Raw genomic sequence first — 26,751 nt, 5'->3', positions numbered from 1 at the left:
TTCAAGAAAATTGTGTGCAGTACTTTTATAGGAGCGGGAAAGTTAAACTGCAATATCATCCATTCTAAATGATCATAACCTCAAATGGCCAAATGTGATCATGATAATGTGTTCAACTTCCTATAATTTTTGAGCTGCACCATCAACTTGATTTTGTTCCTTTCTTTATGATTCTAAATGAAACAACGTGAGCTTCAAATCCAGAACATGAAAAATTTTCCAAATCCAATGTGAGATGAACAAAAATCTGGCCACCAACCTGAAGTCACACCAAAAGGATCCCCCCACACCTCGTCTCTATATTGATGTTCGCTTCCTGCATTTTTCAGAGTGACTAAACTCAAACAGAAAAAACAGGGCATGGAAAGCATGCAGTTAAAGCCAGACCAAATGGTAAAAATGGCCTGTTTTATACACTTTTGCCCACCTGGTTGGTTCAACCCTAAACTTAAGCTGGGCAGGGAATCAAAGCAAAACAGTTCAAACCATGGGACCAGTTTTGCTTTGTAATTTAGTTAGCTGTTATAGCATGAACCAGGTTGTTCAACTCTTAGCTCAAGTGAGGTACAAAACTAGAGATAGACCAATATATATTTTTTTTTGATAGATAACTAGAGATAGACCGATATGAATGAGCCTGAAACCAGCAGTCAAACTGCAGGTTTCACCTTTCTTCCATATTACACTGATACTCATCACCCAAGTTCATAGGGTTAAGTTGGGATGATCTGCCATTCAGCTGGCTTATAATTGTAATGGTCTAGCTCAGCTAGTTAGGCCTCTGCATAGTATTTTAAAAAATAACTTTAGGGTTCAAGTGTGAGCATCTACTTCAGTCAATACAAACATTTGATTTTGCAATCAAGTCATCTCTTTATCCATATAATGAAAATACATAGTATAGTCCTGAGCTAAAGTGAATAAATGGGCATAGTTGGTAGACCAGGACATATGCAAAGTGTTTGATATGTGATACCTCTTGGAGTGGGTTCCAAGTTCCCTGGAGCTCATTACTTCATCCATATAGAGCATGTCAATGTCCTCCAATGGCCCCAACTTGATACTATGCTGCTAACATTATGTAAACCCTACCATGATGTAAGTACAGCACATTGACCAATATATTCCAACTAATGAGAAAACATTTCTCTTGACATGTACAGTTTACAGTGAAATATACAAATCCAAAAGCAGGGAATGCTAAATAAAGTCATAGAATGAAAGGGGAAAACATTTGGAGCACATGAGGAAGTTGCATGTAAATAAATCATTCTAGTATATTTTTCACCCTTAAATGAGTTTTTTTTTCAATTTAAAGAGGACCAACTATATGATCTCAAGTTCAAAATCAAGTTCTCATTTCCCCCTGTTAGTGGTCATAGCTTTATTTTAAAAGAAAAGTTTCTCTCTTAAAATAACATTTAACCAAAAAATAAAATGCCATTCCCTTTTATAATATGCACCCAAAAACACCATTCTTAGTTTGTTCCTAGAATTGAATAGTGAATATATGTCAGAAATGTAAATGCAACTATGATATCCTTGGGTTCTTGTTGCTTTCAAAATTTGAAATGCAGTGTTTCTAAGGTTTGATGGACAAACATTATCCCACCATGTAGACAAGGAATACTTTAGGAGCCTGCCATATTTGGTGAATGTAAGATATAATTTTATTTTATTTTGATGGATAAGAAGCAATTGTATTGAAAAACGCCAAAAAAGCGCACCAAGGTACACAAGATGCATACAATAGCCGCCAAAAAGCACCAAAAAAAGGAGGAAAAAAAAAAAATACTCCCTCCCTCAAACTGAACCCAACCAATCAATGAAATAATATAAAAAAAAGGACATCTACCTATCACCAATGAGCAACTTTGACCAAGAATACAAACTCCACAAAAATAGGACTTTCAACTTATACTCAAAGAGCTCCTCATTCTCAAATGTTCTTCCATTTTTCTCCTTCCAAATTATCCAAAAAAAGGTATAAGGAGCAGCTCACCAAACTTTTTTCCACTTCTCCCCACAAAAGAGCCCTGCCATCTTAACAAAGTGTCTCTAACAGAGGAGTGAATCACCCATGAGATACCAAAAAAAGAGAACAAAAGCTGCCATAAATTTAAAAAAAAAAAAAAACCCTCGCCTTGCTACAATGCAAGAGGATGTGGTCAATTGACTCTATGTAAGTGTGACATAGAAAACATATATTGGCTAAGGACCAACCTCTCTGTTGTAAATGACCAAGAGTCAAAGCTTTTCCCTAGGTTGCCTCCCAAGTAAAGAAACTCACCTTATGTGGACCCAAGCTTTCCACACGATACCAAATGAGAACGACTCAAATCTCCTCTCTCTAAGCTAGAGTAAAGAGACCTAAAAGAAAAAGATCCACTCTTTACCTCCAACCAACACACCTTGTCTTCTTTTCCCTCATCTACCCCTTTACCAAACAGTATTGCAAAGAAGCGCTCCACACCATTTATCCTTAACAAACCTTACCCTTCTCTAATTGCTCACTAAGAAGGAAATTCTACAATTAACTATCTCCCACAAATTTCTTATGGTCTTCCATAGCTCAACATCATAACTCTCACTCACTTTCTTAGAACACCTATCCCCTTCAACTTTCCCATACTTGCCATTTATAATTTGTCTCTCTTTCTATTTCAAAGCGTCAATTCCACTTACACAAAAAGGTCTTATTGAGAGAAGAAAGACGTCGAATACCAAGGCCCCTTTTCCTTTACCTTAACAAACAGTGACCCACTTCACTAGATGAGGTTTTCTTTCTATCGCCCCTCCTCCCCAAAGAAAGTCCCGCTGAATTTGCTTCAACCTTAACATCACTATCCTAGGCAACTAGAACAAAGACATAAAGTAGATTAACAATCTAGAAAGAGTATTCCTAATCAGTGTAAGTCTATCCCTTTTGGAATATATTGTCGTTTCCACATTGCTAATCTTTTATGAAACCTTTCTTCCACTCCATCCAAAGCAGCCAAAGAATTATGAGGGGCACCTAGAGGAAGGCCCAAATAAGCAGACGGAAGCACACCCACTCAGCCGTCTAACACAACGGTTAACTCTTTCAAGTCTTCATCCTCCTAACCAAAATGAGCTCACTTTTGGTTAAGTTAATCTTCAAACTCGAAATGGCCTCAAACTACATAAGTAACCAACTTAAATAGGTTAAATGGGTAGTAGAAGCCTCACAAAACACCGTGTCATTAGCAAACTACAAATGAAAAACCTCCAAACCTTTTTTGACTCTACCATTCACCTTGATACTTGACAAAAAGCCACTAGCCCTCTCTCTAAGGCAGATAAGTGCCTCCATGGCTAACACAAACAAGTACAGTGAAAGCGGATCCCCTTGCCTCAAACCTCTGGAGCTTTGAAAGACCCTGAAGGGGTACCATTCACAATGATAGAGAATTTTGGTGAAAAAATGCACCAACTAATCCAACAGATCCATTTATGCCCGAAACCCATTTTGTTCAAACCCGCAAGCAAAAAATCCCAACTAACATGGTCATACGCCTTTTCAATATCAAGCTTACAAAGCACCCTGAGCGTGTTACTTTTCAACATCGAATCAATTACTTCATTGGTAATAAGCATAACATCAAGAGTTTGCCTACCCTCTTCTACAAAGGCATTCTAGGATTTTGAGACCACTTTACTCAAAACCTTTTTAAGCCTATTAGCCAACACCTTAGCCGATGATTTATAAAGGCTACCCACCAAACTTATAGGCCTAAAATCTTTAAGGAATATAGCACCTCCTACCTTTGGTGCTAAAATCAGGAATGTTGCATTGATGCTCTCTACGAATTTGCCCTATTCATGAAATTTCCTCAAGAATCCCATTAATTCATCCTTGACAAAGTCCCAACAACATTGCCAAAAAAACCATTGAGCCACATATTTTCAAACCTAAAAGGTGTAGGACCTAAAACTAAACCTTATCCACCATTGCTTCACCAAATCTATGAAACCTTCCTCCTTGAGCCACATATTTTCAAACCTAAAAGGTGTAGGACCTTTCTGCATACCACCCCCATCCAACAGAACCGATGAATGATCTGACACAGGTCTGGGCAAGATACATCACTCCGCTAAAATGACCTTCCCACCTTCTGAGACCAGAAACCAATCTAGCCTCAACTAGGTAAGGTTATTCAAGGCCCTGCTCTAGGTAAAAGATCCTCACAGCAAAGGAAGATCCCTCAACTACAGGTCCTCACTTACTACAGAAAATACAAGAAACACAGAGAAAAGTTAGACAAGAAACACTCGTCAATTTAGAACACAGACCAAGGTGTATGCTCTTAATCCAAGGCACATTATGTAAGTGCTTTACAAAGTTATGCATGTTAAATATGCATCTCCATAGAATTAAATGAGCCAAAGTCTTGAATTACATGCAACAAAAGTACGACAAAGAAAAGGGAAGGGATTCAACTGACCTTGTTCTGGAGGAATTTCTTTGCTAATTCTATCTTTTCTTCAACTTCCTTTTGATGTTCCTTGTCCAACTCTTTCATCCTATCTGCCTGATCAATCATCTCTTTGATTGTCAACAGCATTTTGTCTGAAGTGGACAACCTAATATTTAAGAAACAAAAACTGCTTAATGAATCCAAAGACATTCCAGAACAACAAATGAAACCAAAGAGATGAATTAGAAAATAAGAAAAAATTTGGAAATCATATATCATAATCATTGTGGCTGAAATTTCATATGACCCCAATATATATTGGCAAAGACAAGGTCTGATCAGGATTTACAGTTCAATAACAAATTTAAGATAAAAAGACATGTTTTGGAAGGCATCATGAGTTATGATGCATATTGCCTAATATCTAAAAACAACCAATACATGGCATGACAAAACAAAATGCAGCAATATCCTAGATTATTGGTAGAATTCCATTATGACCTTGAAAAAATAGATTGCATATATGAAACATGTAGTTGAACATAATTTGTATTCTTTAATCTAGCATGTGCAAAAAAACCCCAGGAACCAACAAATGGCATCATCCAAAAATGACTCTCCTTGGATTGGTCTAGATCAAGTCAATTGATCTCTTTTAAGTGGGATAAGCAAAAGAAAAAAGAAAAAAAAACCATTTAGGCCTTGTTTGGGATAGCTTCTTGTTTTTTTACTTTTGTTAACACCAATTTTGGTATTATAATTTTAAAAGGGACAATTGTGGTACCATAAAAGCTGCATTAAACATGAAATAGCTTCCCACTTAAACCAAAAAAGACTTCCATGATATGCAATATTGTCCTTGCTTTCCTATTAAGCTCTTTCCTAAGCCATAAGATTTTTATTTTTTTATTTTGTTGGTTTAAATTGAAATTCCCAAAACATATCCAAAAGCTCTTGTTGAGCTTAGAAAAAACTTTTGGCTTCCAAGAAGCTAATCCCAACAGGGCCTTAAATTGTATCAGAATGTCATCCAGAATCAACTCCCTACTGTAAAATGCACTTTTGTTTCTCTACTACATGGAGCATGGAATACCAAATAGGCAAATTTTCTACAAGATAGGCATTAGACATCCAATCTCTACAATAAACTACCAGCAAATTGCTCTATTACCTTTTAAAGCACACAGCAATTAGAAATTGTCCACTTCCTAGAGATCAGCTCATTCAATGTCAGGATATGGTCTAGTACAGTTAATCTTGCAAATAAGGTCACTTTTGAGTGGGTAGAGGACTTCCATATCAATTTAGCTGAGAAATTGTAACCCCACCACCTAGCAAATATGAATAGAACCAACACATTAAAAATAACCCTGACTTCTCAAGTGCTCATCACCTAAGATCTCCCTCCAAGATACTTGCACGGGGTAGGCATAAAGCATTTCCCATGAGGTTTATAATCACTCAGTCCCCAATCTCCAAGGTTTCAGCTGAACAAAAGAGACTGAAGGGGTCCTCCCCATGAATAAAATAAATGGATCCTTATTATTACCTGCAGTGATGTAAAAAATAAACATATCTAGCAATGAAGAATCGCAATGACTGATGTCTGTTGGAAAGTGTCCTGATTTCCCATCAGGATTCAGCACCTAATTCTTTTAGAATGCCTTTTGGTATAGAATATTGCAAAGAAGAATTCTTACTTTGATGTTTTCTAATGAAAATAAGTTTCCTTGTTGAATAAAGAAACAGGTTATGGGCATCTCTATAAATATTCTTAGAGTGTAAGAGAACAAGTCATAAGAGATTGGTTTGTAACTAAATAAGGTGTAGAGGCATGTGAAGAAGAGATGCTGAAACCTAGAGGAATGAGGGAGCTATGAAGTAGTTCAAGGACTCAAGATTAGGATGGGAATATAAGTTGCAAGGGAACATCCTAAGATTCTTGATTTTATAGTGGACGTTTCTTTAATCCATTGGTGTAGAATTGTTTAACTGAACCACATTATACATTATTTATGTATTGCTTTGCTTCACTATAACTGCACAGCATGTAGGGTCAAACTGTCCCCTAAAAATAAATTGCAGTATCAGAACCAAGGTTGGAGAATTTATTTAAACTCATGACGCAAAGTTCTTAAATAACAAGGTTGGAGGATTCATTCAAAACCAAGATAGAATGTAAAGAGGACAAAAAGAATTTAACATGCACAAGAGGATTGCAAGAGAAGTTTTGATTAAAGGCTGGGTCAGTTTTTGACTAGCACCAATCATAAACTAAAGTGAAGGCACAACAAAAGGAGTATAGGAGCGTGACAAAAGGCTAGATTCTAGAAAGAAACAAATTAACAGGACCCTACATAATCAATGAATAAGACAAAGATGAACAATCAATACCTAAACAACTTCTAGGCCACAAAAATAAGGAACAAAAAACATCTCTCAAAGATTGAACCCATTGCTACATCCCATCAAAGGTTCTACTGCCCCACTCTTGCCAAATGGTTTAACATAAACATAGAAGAATCATTCTCTAAACTTCATTTCTTTTTCTTCCCTGCAGAACTCCTGTACAACCCACCCCAATAAAACCTCTTTTAACTGACCTTGACAGCACCTAAGAGGCTCTAGGAGCACACAATCACTTGACATAAACTTCTCTATATGCCACAACAAAGGGGGATATGGTTGATTGGTTCTTTGTTGCTCTACATGAGGAACATTAATTAGCCAGAGGCCCTTTTTTTTTTCTTCTGAATTGATCCAACATTAAGATTTTCTCTCAAGCTGCCTCCCATATAAACAAAGAAAAAAGAAAAACACACACTTTTTTTTTTTTTTTTTTTGATAGGAAACGACAAAGAGATATATTGATAGAAAAAAGAAGTACAAGAGAAGGATGAGGAATCCTCCCACCAAAGAAAAGCTAAACAACAAGAAAACAAAAACAAGAAGCTACAAAGTAAAAACAAACAAACTCTCTAGGTTATACCTTAAGTAAAAACACACACACTTTTGTTAGGGATCCTTAAGCTTCATACCTTTTTTGTTGGGAAAGAAACTCCAAAAGTAGCTTTCCAAAAGAGTTAAAAAAAGAAATATTTGATAGAGAAAATCTCATTATTTGAGCCTTTCCAAACCAACCTATTTCACATCCCTTAGTAACCATCACTACTTGAATTTTCAGTACCAAATACTTCGTAAAAGATAACTCCTAGTCACAGAAGTTCCTTCAAAACCAGAGATTCTAATAGTCATTGTCTCCCAGCCCTCCCAAACATCGACAACCTAGACATCTTTTGACCATGCAATGAAAAATAATGTGGGAAAAGATTCCATTAGAATCGCTCCACCACACCATAGATCATGCCAAAACCTCACTCTCCTACCATCTCCCACCTCAAATATAGTTGTGGCTTGAAACACCTCCCAACACTTCTTAATTGCTTTCTATAGCCCAACTCCAAACTCTTCCCTCCTCTCATCAGAACACTCACCCTTCCTCCTCGCCAAATTTACCTGAGATAACATACTTCCAAAACTTATCCTTACATGTAGCAAAGCTTATCCAAGGATACAATAAACTAATAAACTGTTGAGTTGGAGAAATATTTTCTCTATATTTTCAATCCATAATACTTTCAGCATTTACAATCCTGTTTATTTACAACACTTACTATAGAGGAATCCTATGTACATAGGTAACTTAACTTAGCCTAAGGATTAGCCTAAAAAATTGGAACTGCTATATTTAAAAATTATGGCAGATAATTTCAAAAATCTCCCCTATCTCCTAATCTGTTGCACCAATAGCCTAATTTACTGCATCAAATCTGCCAACACTTCCCTCAAGCTGACTCGAAAATATCTTGTGTTCCTAGCTTGCATGTTAGATTATCAAATTGCCCTTTCATCAATCCCTTGGTAAGAACATCAGCCAATTGTTCTTCAGTTGGAATGTAAGGCATGCAGATCAGTCCATTTTTCAAATCAACCTCCACATGTTTGGTTCTATCATGTTGGACTGGATTATGAGCTATATTGATAGCCGTTTTATTGTCACAGTAGAGCATCATAGGCAATGGAGTGGGAATTTTCATGTCTTTGAGTAGTTTTTTCAGCCAAACTAACTCACAAATTCCATGAGCAGCAGCTTGAAACTCCGCTTCAGTACTACTCTTTGCTAACACCATTTGGTTTTTACTTCTCTGGCTAACTAAATTACTTCCAACCACAGTGCAGTGTCCTGAAATGGATCTTCTATCCATTACATTACCTGCCCAGTCAACATAGGTGTAGGCTTCAATCTGCAAATGGACATGATTCTCCAAACAATAATCCTCTTCCCAATGTCCCCTTTAGATATTTGAGAATTCGTTTGATTGCTTCAAAGTGTTTGTTTCTTCGTAAGTTCATGAATTGACTCACTACACCAACTGCAAAAGCTATATCTGGTCAAATATGTGAAAGATAAATAAACTTTCCAACTAACCTTTAGTATTGCCCTCGATTTCCATTCTTTCTATTCTTGTTGCCTCTAGTTTCACATTTAGTTCCATTGGAGTCTCCATTGGTGTGCAGCCAAGTAACTCGGTCTTTGAGAGTAGGTCTAACACATATTTCCTTTGTGTACAAATATTCCTTTCTTGGATTTTGAAAATTCCATTTCTAAGAAGTACTTCAAAGCCCCAAGATCTTTAATTTCAAATTCTCATGCGAGAAATGACTTCAATCTGTTCAATTCATTCACATCATCTCCAGTTAAGATTATGTCATATACATATACAATGAGAATGACTATCTGTTCATTGCTCAAGTGTTTGAAAAACATTGTATGATTAGCCTGAATTTGGAGATACCCTTGGCTTTTAACAGCTCATGTAAATCAATCAAACCACACTTTAGGTGACTGTTTCAACCCATAGAGAGCTTGTTTTAGTCTGCAAACTTTTCTAACTTCATAAACTTCTTCAAACCCCAAAGGCAAGTCCATAAAAACTTCCTCCTTTAACTCACCATTCAAAAAAGCGTTTTTCACATCTAGTTGTTGCAATGACTAGTTTAGATTTGCAGCAAGTGAGAGGAGAACTCGTATGAAATTCATCTTTGCCACTAGAGCAAATATCTCTTGAAAATCTATTCCATATGTTTGTGTGAGCCCTTCAGCAACAAGTCTTGCTTTATATCTCTCAATAGTCCCATCTAACTTGTACTTGACTATGAATACCCATTTGCACCCCATTGTCCTTTTTTCTTGAGGCAAATTAGCAATCTTCGAAGTTTCATTTTTTTTCAAGAACCCACATCTCTTCTAAAACTACTATCTTCCATTCAATATGGTTCAAGGCTTCTTGTACGGTTCTAGGAATAAAAACAGTAGAGAGATTAGTGGTAAAAGCTTTATATACTGTGATAAGACATATTTTGCAATAGTGTGCAAGAACGAGTGTCTTTCCTAAGTGCAATGGGAATATCAAGATCAAAGGAAATTCTCTTACTACTAGATTCAAGAATCAAAGTAGAATTGGGGATCGAATTACTTGTTTCGTTCTAGTTGCCTTTATTCAAAGAAGTTTCTTGGCATGGTTTAGTTGGTTAATGCTCTTTATATTGATGATTCTTCCTTCCAGAGTAAATACGAAGTTCACTTTGAGGTTTTCTCGGTAGTGTTTCTCCCCCTGTCAATGATTTTTCATAGTTTATGATATTCGAACCAATAGAATTAGGATCAAACCAAGAGGAATTCAATGAAGAAGAGGTAGGTAAAAGTAAAGAAGCCGACACTTTCCAAAAATGACCTTCCCTCTCATTATTCTCCCCCTGAAGAGTATTTTTGGTAAAGTATGGTTGGTTTTTAAAGAATGTGTCATCCATACTAACAAAACACTTGTACCCTTTTTTTCTAGGAGAATAACCTAGGAACACACATTTTTCAGCCATGGGATTGAGTTTTGATCGATTTTGTTTATGAATATGGAAAAAAGACACACAACTAAAAACTTTAAGAGGCAGTGAAGTGAAGATTCAAATATAAGAAAAGACTTTTAACAAATTGTTTAAAGGAGTTTCAAACTTTAAGACCCAAGTTGGCATCCTATTAATCAAATAAGAAGCTGCAAAAACAGCTTCAATCCGTAGATATTTAGGAACCCCCACAGTGAATATCATTGCCCTTGCAAGCTCAAGAAGATGTCGATTTTTCCTCTCAACAATATTGTTTTGTTGTGGGGTATCAAAGCAAGTGGATTGATGGAAAATACCTTTTTCTTTTAAAAAATTTCCAAGGATAAAGTTGAAGAATTCTTTTCCATTGTCAATCCTAAAGATTAAATCTGGTTTGGAATTGGTTTTCAATCATACTATAAAATTCTTGGAACACCCTCTCAATCTCAGTCTTTTCTTTTAATAGGTTATATACCCAGCACACTCTAGTATGGTTATCAATAAAAGTGATGAACCACCTAGTTCTAGTAACATTGGTCACATGAGATGGACCCCACACATCACTTTGTATTAAAAAAAAAAAAGGTTTAGATGTTTGATAGGGTTGAGAAGGAAAATAGACACGATGATGCTTGGACAATCGACAACTTTCACATTGAAATAACAAAGGATTCACATTCTTAAATAAAGCTAGAAACAATTGTTTTAAGTGGGGAAAACTAGGATGGCCTAATCTTTAGTGCCATAACATTATTTGACCTTCAATAGGAAAAAAAACTATACTACTACCCGTAGCTTGAACTTGTTCACTCTTTAGAGGATTGTCATCAAAGTAATAAAGTCCATCAACCATTCTAGCACTACCAATCATCCTCTCCGAATGTGGGTCCTATCATTCACAGTGAGAATCAAGAAATTTAGCAATGCAATTGGAATCTCTAGTGATTTTGCTGACTGACAATAGATCACATGAAAGTTTAGGAACATGTAGGATAGATTTTAAAGTAATATTCTTTAAGAGGACTATGGACACCTTCCTGCAACAGGTGACAAACACCCATCAGTGATCCTAACTTTTAAATGGTCTAAACAAGGAGTATGAGAGGTAAATAACTGTGATAGATCAGTCATGTGATCAGATGCACCTGAATCAATGATCCATGGTATAGAGTGCTTTAAAGGAGTGAGGGCACTTAGAGGACTACCTTTTTTAGCATGAGAACTGGTTGGAATTAGAGTTTGAGAGGACCGAGTTTGATGCAGCAGCTTGTAGAGATGTTCCAGCTGCTCTTTGCTAAAGCGAGATGTGTCAGGTCTAGAAAATTGCTCCCTGTAGCTGCTAGTAATCCTCACCTTGTTTGTCTCCAAATCGGCCACCTTTCTAGTTTGCGGGTTTGCCATGTAATTTCCAGCAAGTAGCCCTTGTATGTCGAGGCTTAACACCAAACATTGCCCCTGCCTTCAACCTTTTGCTGCAGTTTGATTGGTTACAGCAGCTGTAGTTTGCTCCCCTTCACCAGAAGTCCCATCACATCTTTTCTAATCTCATAGGAACCTCCCTTAGCATAACGAATAGTGACAAATGGTAAATGGGCAAAGTGGATAAACTGCTCTCCAAAAGGGTTAATCTTCCCCCCTTAGACAAATACTGGAATTTCCATAAAGCTAACCTTTAAAATGGTCTCTCCTCTACAACAGCACACACAATAGAAGACTTGAAAGAAGCACCTGAAGGAAAACCAAGATAGATGGAGGGCAATTTTCCCACCCTACTACCCAACAAAGAAGCTAATTCTTCAATTCTTCAATATTTGGGAGCCCCCCCATAAGAATTAAGCCACTTTTCTTCGAGTTTGTTCTCAATCTTGAAATGGCTTCAAACCAAAAAGGAGTCAACCTCAAATACATCTCATCAGAGGACACATTACAAAAAAATAGTGTATCATCATCAAGGGTAAATGGGAAATCTCTATCCCTTCTCATATTCTCCTCTCCTCCTCCCCCCCCAATACTATAAACCATAAATGAACTATAAAGGAAGCTGGAAGGAGAGTTACTCACCACTAGAGGATCTCACAGTTGATATGCATAATCTTATTTAATGAATTCACTAATAGCTAAACCTCATTTTATTCATAATCAAAAAGAAGGAAATTCCAGTTTACATGATTGAAGGCTATCTCAGTATCTAACTTACAAATATATTTCTCCTAATGACTGAATTGCTTAAATAGATCTAGGTAATTAATTGGTCAAATGAGCAAGCAATTGTAACTCACTTGATAAGGACCCAAAAGTTGAGACAAATTGAGTTCAAAAAGTGGTGCATCAGCAACCAATACCAGTACATCTGAAGTTTCCACTCTGTATCACTATCATACCCACCTAAGCATACTCAAAATATAGTAGTCCCTAGCCATTACAAAGAAAGTGTGGTATCTAATAAGCATACCAATTTGTAAGAGTCTGTATCAGACTCACAAGTGTTCCAGGTCTCAGATCTCTTCCTGCTGCAAATTGCACCTGCAAAAATCACACCATCAACATTTTTACATGAGTTCATTGATAAGACTATCTTAATTCAGAAAATGTTATAAGCAAGGCCAAGAATCAAACCTCAAAGCATTTTTGCAACTGATTCAACTTTCCTCTAACAATGCCCTATATAAAATCAATGGAAGATTATCAACTTTTCATTGTCTTGTTAAATTTGTTCAGATCTAAAAATGCAATCTTTGACTATTAATTTTAAGGGACAATTATGCTTATAGGCATCAATTCTATATAATTGGGCCAAAGTTCACTTACATTGCATATTTTGTCCTATGATCCTTTTTTTTTATAAAAAAAAAAGGTAAACAAGAAATGCATTGAAAAGCGTCAAAAAGAGTGCATCAAAGTACACAAGACGTATACAACGGTGGCCAAAAGATGGTCAAAAAAAGGGAAAAGGGAAACAAAAAACTTCTCCCTCCCTTAGTGAGAAACCAACTAATCAATAAAATCACACAAGGACATTGGGCCTATAGCTATGTACAACTTGGTCCAAGATAATAAGTTATAGAGGAACAAGTTTTTGTCCTAAGATAGAGAGCTCCTTGTTTGAACGATCTCCTATTTTTCTACTTCCAAATTGTCCAAAAAAGGCACACTTTTCCCCATTTTCTTCCAAAAAATGACCCACATCAACCCAGCATAACATCTTTTACTAAGGAAGATAACACCCAGGATACACTAAAGAAAGCAAACAAAAATTGCCACAAAGCTCTTACTATACCACAATGTAGCAAGATGTGGTCAATCGACTCTTAGATATGACAAATAAAGCATCTATTAACCAAAGACCACCCTTTCCTTTGGATGTGATATAAAGTCAAAGCTTTACCCCACCAAAGCCTCCCAGTTAAAGAAACCTGCCTTAGTTGGAACCTAAGAGTTCCAAACAACAACTTTTAGGAAAGGGGTTGAACTCCCAAGCTCTAGGCAAGCACAAAGGGACTTTATAGAGAAAGAACGATTCTTTGTCTCCAGCCAGATCGCCTTATCTTCTCCTCCCTAATCAACTATTTTACCTAGAATCTTCAATAGAAAACACTCCACAATATCAATCTCAATCTCCCAATCGTTAGATGCCTAGAGAAACTAGGAGTCCAACAACCACTATCATTAGACTGATTCCAAAAATCCGCCACCCACGCCTCCTTGAAACTAGCTAAGGTATATAAGGAAGGGAAAGAAACACACAACAACTCATTATCACACCACCTATTCTTCAAAAACTCAACTCTCCTTCCATTGCCCACAAAAAAGAAAGGCTTTAATGCTAACAATTGCCCACAATTTCCTTATTACTTTCCATAGCCTAATCCTATATTTGTCACTCACTTCCTTCTAACACCATTCCCTTCAACTTCTGACCTAGGACAACTAATCCCAAGAAAGTAGTCAAGTCAACTAGTATCATAAAATATTTAAATTATCTAGAAAACTTGAGACTTGTAGTACTTTGGTTACTCGTGGTAGATATATAAGTGAGTTTCATTTTCCTAGTGTTGGAAGTTGTGAAGACATTAAAGGGTTATCAGGATAAATAGGAGGGAAAACTGATGGGATAAGATCTTTTTTTTTGGAATTTTCAATCAATGGAAATCTCTTCTTAAGAGTTTCTCCGGTGGATTCCAAACTTTCTTGGGTTAGACCTATTCTATCCTTTTTTTTTCTTTTACTTTTTTGTTGTGTCAATTGGTATTAGAGCAAAGTTTGTCTTAACTTGATGGCTAACAATAAAATTGAGAATATGGTCCCTAACAATAAGGGTAGTGGAGTGGAAGCTATTTGAACTACAATTGATAGGCTAGGGCAATAGGTGAATGAGATTCATAATATGCTTGTCTGAAAAAATCTGGATGTCGATCAAGAACTTGTTCAACATGGGAATTGTGCCAGAAGGGTTGCCTTGGATGATCCTACTGATAGGCCTGTTTGCGGCAGACCTATTTGTGAGAGATTCATTCCTGCACACCCATGTCAACAACCTACAAACGATGAAGATTCTGACTCTTATGAGGATTGTGGGCATGGGGAGTTTCAACAAAGAATAATAAATAAAGAATTTGAAGAGTATAGACTAAAGACAGATATTCTTACTTTCAATGGGCATCTGCACCTAGAGGATTTTTTGGATTAAGTTTTTGAAGTAGAATGGTTCTTAGACATGATGGAGGTTCTAGAAGGGAAAATGGTAAAACTTGTTGCTTTTCAATTGACGGGAGGAGTAGTGGTATGGTGGGATCAACTGCAGCAGAATAGGCAGAGGTTAGGAAAGGCACATATGAGGACTTGGAGAAAAATGAAACAACTGCTAATGGGAAGATTTTTGCCTCCAAATTATGAGCAATACTTGTTCTAGATGTATAAGAATTGTATGCAAGGCCATAAGTCAGCCTTTTTTTTTTTTTTTTTTTTTTTGATAGGTAAATTTTTGTCCCCCATTGGGACTTGAACCTGGAACCTCCCACAAACCCTCCCCATAAGTCAGTTTTTTATTATACATCTAAATTTTTAAGGCTCTCCACTCATAATAAATAAGTTGAAACAGAAAATCAACAGGTTTCAAGGCATCTTAATGGTTTGAAGTCCTCTCTTAGAGAAAGGATTGGGTTGCAGAGAATTGATACAGTTGATGAAGCCCATGATAAGGCTTTGAAAGCAGAAATGTTAGAGCATATATTAGGAAAATCATATAATAATTGTTGAGTTATTCCTAATTCTTCATATACTGCAATTACGAAAGGAAAAACATTACAGAAAGCTACCCCAACTCAATCACACCCAAGTATACAGACCAAGGATGCTTCTAATACTGGTGGTAGTTCCATAAAGCAAACAGCAGTAGCACCTAACAAGGAGGTGTCTAAAAATCCTGCTGTCAACAATGCAACTATGAAATATTATACGTGTGGAAAACATGGGCATAAATCAAATCAGCGTCCAGCAAGAAAACCAGTAAATCTGGCAGGGCTGGAAGATGATGTGGTTGATGATGAAGAGGAGATAGAACAAAATGATGATTTTTACCAAGGAGTTGAATTTGCAGAAGAACAGGAAGAGGGAGAGGAGCACGTTAATTGTGTGGTGCAGCGGTTGTTATACTCATCAAAGGACCAATATCAGTGCAACAACATATTCCAATCATAGTGTATTGTTGCAAAGGTTTGTAACTTGATCATAGATAGTGAAAGTTGTGAGAACTTTGTGGCAAAAAGGCTAGTGGAGCATTTGCAGCTGCCAACAGAAAAACACCCATCTCCTTATGCTATAGGCTGGATTAAAAGGGGACCTAGAGTTAAGGTAACAGAAATTTGTCATGTTCCCGTTTCCATTGGAAAGCATTATAAAGATGAAATAGTTTGTGATGTTGTTGATATGGATGCCAGCCATATTTTACTGGGTAGGCCATAATATACATGTTCTTACTTGGGGTTCTCATAATGTTGTGGTTTCATCCAAAGAGGGAAAAGAGTCACCCAAGGCTTTTAAAGTAGAGGGGCGTTCTTTCCTTACTATTGCTAGATCAGAATCTTAGTTTGAAACAGATGCAAGGAGCACACAAGAAGTTCATGTAATGATAGTGAAGGCAGCCCTTATTACAGATGGAGAAGAGAAACCAGTTGTAGAAGGGCCGAATAGTTGCAACCAATGCTAGAAGAATTTAAAGAGCTCACTGCAAGCAATTTACCTAATGGTTTGCCTCCAATGCGTGACATTCAACATCACATTGATTTAGTCCCCGGAGCAAGCTTGTCTAACTCACCGCATTACAGAACGAGCCTAAAAAAAAAAGCGAGATATTGCAGGTAGAGATGAAGGAGTTGCTGCCAAAAGCATTTATTCGCAAAGGCATGAGCCCATGTGCAGTCCCGACCTTACTTGCTCCAAAGAAAGATGATAATTAGCATATTTGCATCGATAGTCATATTATAAATAAGATCACTGTGAAGTATCAATTTTCGATTCTGTGCTTAGATGACATGTTGGGTCAATTGGAAGGTTCAAAATTGTTTTCGAATATAGATTTGCATAAGACCAAGGGATGAATGGAAGACAGCGTTTAAAACTAAAGTGAGGTCGTATGAATGGTCATGCCTTTTGAGTTATCAAATGCACCAAATACTTTTATGAGGCTCATGATCAGGTCTTAAGACCTTTTGTTAAGAAATTTGTTGTGTATTTTGACGATATTCTGATTTATAGCCAAAATGAGTTAGAACACCTTCAGCACTTGAGGGAAGTTCTAACAGTGCTACAGGAAAATAAGTTTTTATTAATTTGAAGAAGTGTAGTTTTATGACCAACAATTTGTTATTTCTTGGAAATGTGATCAGTTCAGAAGAAGTTCATGCTGACAATGATAAAGTTCGAGCTATACAAGAGTGGCCTACAAAAAATGTGATGGAAGTAGGCAACTTTCATTGTTTGGCGACCTTTTATCAAAGATTTATCCGAAATTTTAGTATCATAATGGCACCATTCGCAAAGTGTTTGAAGAAGGGAAGTTTAGTTGGGGTGATAAAGTAAAGAATAGCTTTGCTTTGATTAAAGAAAAGCTTTGCACCGCACCAGTATTGGCCTTACCAAGTTTTGAAAAGCTATTTGAGGTAGAGTGTGATGCAAGCAGTGTTGGAATTAGAGCTATTCTATCTTACTGTGGATGACCAGTGGCTTTTTTCAGTGAGAAATTAAGTCAAGCAAGGCAAAAATGAAGTACCTACAATAAGGAATTTTATGCAGTTGAGCGAGCATTAAAGTATTGCATTATTTGATATAGAAGGAATTTATATTGTAATCTGACTATTAAGCTTTGAAGTTCATTAACAGCCAAAAGCATATAGATAAATTGCATGCTAGGTGGTCAACTTTTCTGCAAAAATTTCCTTGTGTTATACGACATAAATCTGGAGCACTAAATTGAGTTGTTGATGCTCTTAGTCGTCGCGCTGTATTACTTGTGATAATGAGGAATGAAGTTGTTGGCTTTGAATGTTTAAAAGAGTTATATGCAAAGGATGATGATACCAAAGAAATCTGGGACAAATGCACTACAAGGTAGCCTACTGCTGAGTTTCATATTCATGATGGTTATTTATTTTATGGAAATCGTTTATGCATTCCCCGAGTATCTTTATGAGAAAAGGTTATTCGAGACTTGCGTGGTGGAGGCTTAAGTGGACATTTGGGAAGGGATAAAATTGTGGCCAGTCTTGAGGAACGTTATTATTGGCTGCAATTGAAGAGAGATGCTGGTAATTTTGTCTGAAAATGCTACACATGCCAAGTAGCAAAGGGTCAAGCACGGAATATTGGACTTTACATGGCCTTACCAATTTCGAATGCTATTTGGGAGTACTTGTCAATGGAATTTGTCTTGGACTTCCCCATACTCAAAGAAGAGAATACTCTGTTTTTGTGGTTGTTAACAGGTTTTCAAAAAGGCTCATTTTATTCCTTACCGAAGAACTTCTGATGCCTCACATATAGCAAGGTTGTTCTTCCATGAAATTGTTAGATTGCATGAGGTTCCTCAATCTATCACCTCTGATTGAGATATTAAGTGTCTTAGTCATTTTTGGATCACTCTTTGTAATATGTTTGATACCTCACTGAATTATAATAACACTGCACACCCACAGACAGATAATCAAACTATGGCAGTAAATAAGACTTTGGGAAATTTGATTCATAGTATTTGTGGAGACAAACCTAAACAATGGGATTATGCACTTGCTCAAGCAAAGTTTGCATACAACAATGTTGTTCATGGTGCTAAACAAAAGTCTCCCTTTGCAGTGGTATATATGAAGCCACCAAAACATGCCCTAGATTTGGTACAATTACCAAGGGCTCCTACCCCGAGTACCACAGTAGAACATGTGGCTGAGAAAGTCCAAGCAATGCAAGGTGAAACAAAGAAGAGGCTGGAAGAGGCAAATGCCAAGCATAAAGCAACAGCTGATAAGCATCGTCGACACAAAGTGTTTCAAGTAGGTGCTATGGTGATGGTATTTTTATGTAAGGAAAGATTTCCTAATGGAACTTATAACAAGTTGAAACCAAAGAAATATGGACCATTTTAGGTGTTACGGTACATTAATGATAATGATAAGGAAATGATCTACTTGAAGATATAGGGATTTCTAAGAACTTCAATGTTTCTGATTTGAATGAGTACCATTCACCTGACAAGCCTTTCTATCCAGATTGTGACTTGAGGTTGAATTTTATTCAAGTGGAGGGGATTGACATAGGACAGATAGTCCCAAGAAAGTAGTCAAGTCAACTAGTATCATAAAATATTTAAATTATCTAGGAAACTTGAGACTTGTACTTGGTTACTTGTGGTAGATATTTATGTAAGTTTTCATTTACCAAGTATTGGAAATTGTAAAGACATTAAAGGAGAAAAAAATAAAAAATAAACAAATTTGATTTTTATTTAGTTATACATACTAAAAATAATAATATGTTTAATTCGTATCTCATGATTGTACTACAAAATACTAAAAAGTTTTAGTAAACAACAACATTAAAAATAGTAGTCGTAACATAAATATTCATAATAATAATAAAGTAATAAAAGAGTAAGTTCAAAGAAAAATAATAAAAAGAAAAAGAGAAAAAAAGAAAATAATAAAAGACAACAAAGACATTTTTGTCTTTTTACTCTACATGGAATCTCCAGCAATTTATAAAATTTTGTATCCTTTATCCTAATTATACCACTTTCCCACACAATTATCTCTAATTTTAGATCACTGGTTTAAAGCTTTATAAGTCTCTTATCTTCCCTATCCCTCACTGAAGCCACAACCACACCCCCAACGCATATAAATTCATCGCACCAAAAAAGAAAGGACAAAAAACAAATATGAAATGCAAATTTTTTTTAAAAAAAAAATAGAAAAGGAAAGAAAAGAAAAGTAATCCCTTCAAAGAAGGGATCATAAAATGCCAAGTTCCTTGAAAATCTGCAGGTATTAGAATTCACTATTTAGGAGAATTCATAAAACTTGTCAAAACCAAGAGGACCCACCGCATTGATGCACTCATTGATAAGAAAATCTTCAAGTTCACGTACATTAGAAATATCAAGTTCCTGCATCAGTTGATAGTAGGAGAGAACCTGGAAAATTCAAACATTAATAAGATAGTTCAATACAAGTTTATGCATTACAAAAATCCTATTAACAATATCAATAGAAAGGGAACTCCTTCATAACCAAATGCCACATATAGGCATATCAAGGGTCACCTAAATATTCACTCAAGGCATATAGGCAATTGGAAATGCACAAAATATATTTAAATTAAGTGTTAGAGTGCATGATATACATTGTGTGCTTAAATCCTACAAACTTAAGCTTTTGAGAAAATTGGTTATTTAACATGGTATCAAAGGCTCATTTTGTGGGAGGTCATGTATTCAAACCACACTATAAATTTATTTCCTCAATTTAGTAAACCCATAGAAGGCTACTTTATTTCCCTAATTTAATAAGCCCACCTGTAAGCCCAAGAAGGCTACACATAAGGAAGGGTGTTAGTGTATGATATATATTATGGGCCCAAATCCTACAAGCTTAAGCTATTAGAAGAATTGGTTGTCTAACAATAAGTTAATCTATAGGTTAAAACCTAATATGCTAACCACCCCAAACTCAATAAAGTAAGCCAACAAAGTGATTGAAACTGAAAGTTAGCTAAAATGGTTAACCACACCATGGTAGACATAGTTCTTACTGTGTTAAAAAACAGTGGTTTTCAAATTCTTTTTAATTTTGCTCCTTTTGGATGCAGGGCAAACAATAAACAATAAAGTAGTCCTCAAAAAAACTGATATCTCTTTTGTTAATCATGCTTAAGAGGGGGAAAAAAAGAAAAGAAAAAGAATCTCAAATTTTGGAAACTAATTTTTTAGAATTTCAATACGACAAACAATCACAGAAAACATAAGTTTCATGGGATTTTCCTTAGCTAAAGCCTAAACCTCAGTAATCAGATTCTAGTATTCATCATTAAAAAAAATCCCTCAATCAGGGATTTAATTAAAACTACCCCTCAATCAGGGATCTAATTATTATACAAACAATGGGTACAAGTTAAATTGCAGGTACAGAGAATCTTAGATTGAATACTTTGTTCTTCTCAGCAAGAGTAAGGATACTAAGTTGCTTTAGCTTGAGAACTTGATCTGGAACCAGCTCTGGAAGAAAGCCAGCATTACCTTGCACAAATTTCAATCACCAACGACCACCATCTCATGAATTGTGTACAATTTAGACCAATAAGCCGTGAACAAAAGATAAATATTAATGTGCCAGTGATAATGATGCAAATCCAAACAAAATAACTAACAATGACTGATAAAAGATCTTAGCGCTCTAAAAAATTCAAAATACAAAAGAGAATAGCTACAAGGTTCAAAACTGATCCACATATTAAACAAGTCACAGAACTCAAACCTGAATTCAGATATTTTCTGAATCACCATCTAAAACCAGACACATCTAGCCCATTTATTCCCACTATTTTCAATCTTTCCCCTCTGATTTTAACAAATAAAGTTTCTTTCAAAAATTGTCATTCATTATGAGATAGTATAATAATATCATTAAGATGTAATAACAAATTTAATGAGGACATATATGTTGAAATGAATATTTAATGAAAATGAAATGTTATAAGTATAAACTTTACTTAACAGCAATACTATAGAGATCAATTAGGTCTGACAAAGTCGACCTTAAGCCAACCCATTTGTGGATGGGATGAGCAAGGCCAGCCCTTACCTGACCCTTGTATCTAAATGGGTCAAACCATAAACCCTAATCTTTGGAAATAAAGGGTAAGTTCGGCAGACTGACAATGAGTCAAAAATGGACCCCTACAATGGTGTAAGACATGGATGAGGCACAAACATAATATTGTTTTTATAATAGGATTTGAATTCTCTCCATCCCACTTTTTGCCACTTTGCTTTATATTTGAGATTCTACTACTTGCATAATATAAAGGGCGCAACGGGCTTGCATAGTTACATTTCATAGTACCTACAATACATATTATATTTTTGGAGCTCCTCCTTTCAAGGTAAGCAATTGATAGGATAAAAGATAAATTAATCAAAATTTGAATACTTGATATAAGATAGAAAGCATGATATATACTGTCAGCCAAAATTTTAATAACTTAAACTTCTAGGAAAAATGGTTCTCCAACAATCCATCAAAGCAGGAAATCAAGAGTTCGAATCCCATCCCATATTTATTTCCCCAATTTATTAAGCCTATGTGCAAAGCTCAAAGGAGATTGTTTGTGATTTGTTTGTCCATAGGTCTTTAATAGTTTAATCTTTTAGGAAAATTGATAGTCCAAAAACATATATAATCTAACTATATATAAAAATAAAAGTACACATATTTACATAGTTCTATATCTCTATGGTTCTTGTATTTTACTTTTTCACGATTTTCCATGCCTCATGATTGTATTTATGCTACATAATCTAAGAATAAGGAAGAGCTAGGGAGAGATCATCTGGAGTGGTTTAGAGAGAACCAAAGCTAGAGACCCAAAGTTATCAGTAGTTTCTAGGCTTAGGAATGGAAACAATTGTTCCTCTTCTGGGGGTAATTCATAGTATTAGAAGTCAAAGGGAAGGTTTAGTTAAAGTTAAATTGTTCCTTTTCTGGAGGTGATTCATGGTGTTAGTGGTCATAAAGAAGGTATGGATAAAGTTAAGAGGAAGGATTCAAGAGGGATATGTTCATAGTCAGATATTTTGATTGGAAATGACAGGAAAGTGTAGAGAAAATTCCCAAGTATGGATTTTTGAGATCTTAAATATTCCTTGAAAGCAAATTTCTTAACAAGTAGTAAAAAAAAATCCACTAAAAGGCACAAAAAAGGATGCAAACCATAGTACAACCAAAGTATAATTAGAATGTCCTCTCCTTCAAAAATGCAACTTTACTCCTTCCAATTTCTAAATACACCATGTGGAACTAAAACAAGAAATTGAATTGTATTTTCATATATGATTACAAGCTATTAGATTTAAAAACCTAGTGCACACAGAGGTGATAATTTGATTGAAGACACCAAGTAATTAACTCCCTAAGTTTTGAGATTTGATTGAAAATACTAGAGAACACTCAAACAAATTGAGTGGATTATCAAAAAACCTTTACTCCAATAGCAAAGATGAATACTAAATGAGTATTATTGTCCTTAGCAGCTAAACTTGTTTGATCTTTGTAGTAGTTTGACCTTAAGAATGCTTTCTTGCTTTGTGACCTACATAGAAGCACCTACAAGGTTCGATAGTAATAATTAAAGAAGAATTCAAAGTATGTAATGAATGTTTCATTGATGGGAAGAACCATAAAGCACCAATAAATAGAAAAGTTCTTGGTCCCAATCGCCACTCACAATATTGAAAGCATTTTCCATACCCATCACTAAGGAGTGTATAAAAGAAAGAGAAAGAGAGTAAAGATCAAAAGTGAGGAGTTTAATATGGTAATTTGAAGAACTACAAACTATTAAAGTTAGGATTATGGATCATATATGCTTTCTTCTTCATGTCCTAGATGTTATTTTTCAAGTTTGATATTAACACTAAATTAAATATTTTCTAACACTTTCTAGAACTCTTTTGCTGTTGGAAAAAACATGCAAGTCTAACCTATCTCCAACTCCACAGAACTCACAAACCATGCTATGATCATGGAGTTCTCTGAATCCCATGTTTGAAAGCCTAGATCATCCTCTTTTGGGGCCTTTTTGCATTAGTCAGATATCCTAGTTTCCCCTTCCTACAAATAAACAATTTAATAGACTAAGATCATTTGAGAAAATTCAATTCATTCAGCTTATGAGTGATCATGTGCAGTGAAGGGTTGTCTGGTGCTTTGAGGTGAGGCTTGTAAAGGCGACATTGATACCTGTCATGAAGAATCTTCGGAATTCTCCTCCTTGCTAACTCTAGACATTAAATCCTCTTACTAGCAGCCTGATTGGTTCTAGGAAGAAAACTAACAGTTGAGACTAGAAAAAAATCCACCGATTCTACCAAAGTTTTTCATGAAGACTCTTCGGAATTCTCCTCCTTGCTAACTCCAGACATTAATCCTCTTACTAGCAGCCTGATTGGTTCTAGGAAAAAAAATTGAGACTAGAAAAAAATCCACTGAGTCTATCAAAGTAAAATACATACATAACTACTCTTATGTACATGAAAAAAGGAAAATAATAAAAAGATATAGTTGTATAGATGATTACTACCCAAAAAACATAAAAATAAAACCCAAATTAAGAGATAATCCTAAATTTATAAATGTTGACTCAACTGATTCTATCCCTTAATTTACTACACTAAATTAGATCACACGCATTTTTACACTGTTTCTAATTTTCCACACCCTACAACTCCATCTAAACCTCCAAAGCCAGGGTCTAAGAATTTATTGAAAGCCAATAGCAAACATAAATTCCTTATATTATATAGTTGTGTATGGACCAACTAAAGAGGGGATTTAACCATGGATCAACTACTAAAACAAGAGAAGATCATTCTAATTGGTGCACAAGCCAAAGGGATGCAAAGTCCATTGATCCTCATCTATTGCATGTAGAGCGGCCAAGCAATTATGGTCATTTGTTTTGGCTCCTTTCATGGTGGAATAGATGATGCCAAGGTTGATAGAAGTGTAAGCAGGTTGGTCTTGTAGATTTGTAAGGAAAAGAAGGATGTGGTGCATTTGAAAAAAGAGGAATGGACACACACCTAAAAGAAAGGAGTTGTTTACCCTCGAACTAAAGGAGATTGTGTTGACAATGCCCTTTTTACGAGTACGTCTTTTTTTTTTTCTTTTCTTTTGATAAGTAGACGCACAGAAAAATGATATATATATAAAGAGCTTTTTACGAGTGCATCTAATTCCTTCTTAGATTTTTTATGAACTAATTGTAGAAGATTGATTGAGATGGGTTCTTTTTATTTCCATTTTTTTTTTTTTTGGATATTTTATATATTTATATCTACTTTCATTACACCCCTTTTTGATGACCTTAGTGGCTTTCATTATCCATGAGAGAGAGAGAGAGAGAGAGAGAACATAACAAAGACACCATGAAGAACAATGACCAATGGTAGTTTGGATAATGTACAAAATATCTATGCATTTTCTAACATCCAGGAAAGCATCTTAGTCATGGGAAGAAAGAAAAACATTCACATGGATTATTATGATCAAACAAATAACTGTTACCCAACAAATAAGAGAAATGCCCTAAATTGCTCAATACCAAAATTTTTGTTAAAGAGTAAGTTTCTTACTCTTGTAATCCCTCCATGTACCATGAGCAAAGAGACGGAGCAAATCAATGTATACAGAATATTGAGTTCCATGAAGCTGCATCAAAGTTAATTAGTAAGAAAAACACAGACAAGACATAGTTTGCTATCTACTGACACAAATTACATGTTTCAAAAGGAATGAGATTTAATTTACAAATAATATTGCTAGTAAGCATAATGATAGTGTAATTAAGAAAAATCCAAAATAACAAGCAACCATTTATGCCACCTATTGGAGAAAGGGCCCAGTTTGGTATTCCCTTTGGTTTCTCAAACCACCAAACGCATGTGATGGCATAACACTGTTTATTTCTCAAAGATCTGAAGATAGAGAGAGACATGATTGGAAAGTAGAGAAATGACAGAGTGAGAGGGAGGAGAAGAGTTTATAGGAAGAAATACTGGTTAACATTCCTTTCTAAGATGGTGGGGTGCTGAAGAATCAAGCTCTTTTAGTAAATGATTATAAGGTTCAAGATGGAGGATTATTTATGGAAAAAAAATGCTCTAATGGAAATTTGACAGTGTTTGTGGTGGTTGGTGAGCCATGGAGGTTTAAGCCTTTGAGGGAATCATCATGAGGGTTTATGGAAGGCTATCATGAGTGATTTGGATTCTCTTATAGGGTTTAATTAATGTGTGGGGTCTTATTCCCCCTTTCCTTTACTCTTTTTTAACCCCAAAAAAGGGAGATGAAAATAACAAGTATAGAATGCAAAACAACTAAGCACAGAGGAATGATTCCGCGCATCAAAGCCTTCTTTCAAGTACATCCTCTATCAAGGATAAGGATGGACTATATAATCCTTATCCGCAAATGCCCCTCAACATTAACGTAGCTCCCACTAATACATTCACCAAGAAATAGAGCTGACCATTCTATTATTGTTCTGTTTAGTTGATGAGAAAAAGATAGGAAAGGAAAATAAGTCAAAACTTGAATCTTATATTCATCATTTTTTTTGCAGTTGTACCAAACAAAAACCTCCAGTCAACTAGGCCGATCAAACTATTACCTTACCTTACGCGAGTTTCTCACTCTCTAGAAACCAGAACGACATGAACAAGAGAACCCAAATTTTCTCTCCATCAACCCCATTTTCCCAGCAACCAAACAGAAGGGGAAAAAAAACAGAAACCGAAGCACACCGAGGAAGCATGAAGCATTTACGTTTCTGTGTATTCGAATTTGATCAGACCCACATGGATTCATTCAATCATGACAGGTAGAATTACACAAAAAAAACGTATCAATCCAAACCTCGACAACGCTGGGGACAGCCAAAATCTCAGAGAAGGCGAAGAGTGAGGAATGGGAGGTGGCTTGGATGATGAGGTCGACGAGAGAGGAACCCTCGAGGTCCGACGCTCGCTTCACGAACTGCTCTATCGCCTGGGTTTCTCTCTGCTCTGCTCCCATTTCCGTTTCAAAAGCCAAAAACACTGAGCAGTGGT

At 35.8% G+C, this 26,751-nt stretch overlaps 1 protein-coding gene across 8 annotated transcripts; it reads right to left on the bottom strand.

The window, feature by feature from the left end:
* On the bottom strand, positions 1-26,751 carry LOC117915341 (COP9 signalosome complex subunit 7-like). Of its 8 annotated transcripts, none has more exons than XM_034830926.1 (9): positions 26,558-26,749; positions 25,276-25,351; positions 21,071-21,159; positions 19,969-20,058; positions 12,996-13,040; positions 12,832-12,902; positions 4,467-4,605; positions 977-1,088; positions 1-316 (listed from the first exon to the last, which is right to left on the bottom strand). In XM_034830926.1, the coding sequence occupies exons 1-8, from the start codon at positions 26,714-26,716 to the stop codon at positions 1,011-1,013; spliced, it is 747 nt and encodes a 248-aa protein (XP_034686817.1). In that variant the 5' UTR covers positions 26,717-26,749; the 3' UTR covers positions 1-316; positions 977-1,010. The 8 variants fall into 8 exon arrangements, with proteins under 8 accessions (XP_034686817.1, XP_034686809.1, XP_034686792.1 ...); XM_034830918.1 differs by having other exon boundaries at positions 977-1,071; positions 26,558-26,748; XM_034830901.1 differs by lacking the exon at positions 1-316 and having other exon boundaries at positions 511-1,071; positions 26,558-26,751.

The sequence above is a fragment of the Vitis riparia genome, chromosome 1, assembly GCF_004353265.1.
Source record: "Vitis riparia cultivar Riparia Gloire de Montpellier isolate 1030 chromosome 1, EGFV_Vit.rip_1.0, whole genome shotgun sequence".
NCBI lineage: Eukaryota > Viridiplantae > Streptophyta > Magnoliopsida > Vitales > Vitaceae > Vitis > Vitis riparia.
Note: the sequence above shows the minus strand (reverse complement) of the source record. Positions and strands in the feature narration are given on the sequence as shown.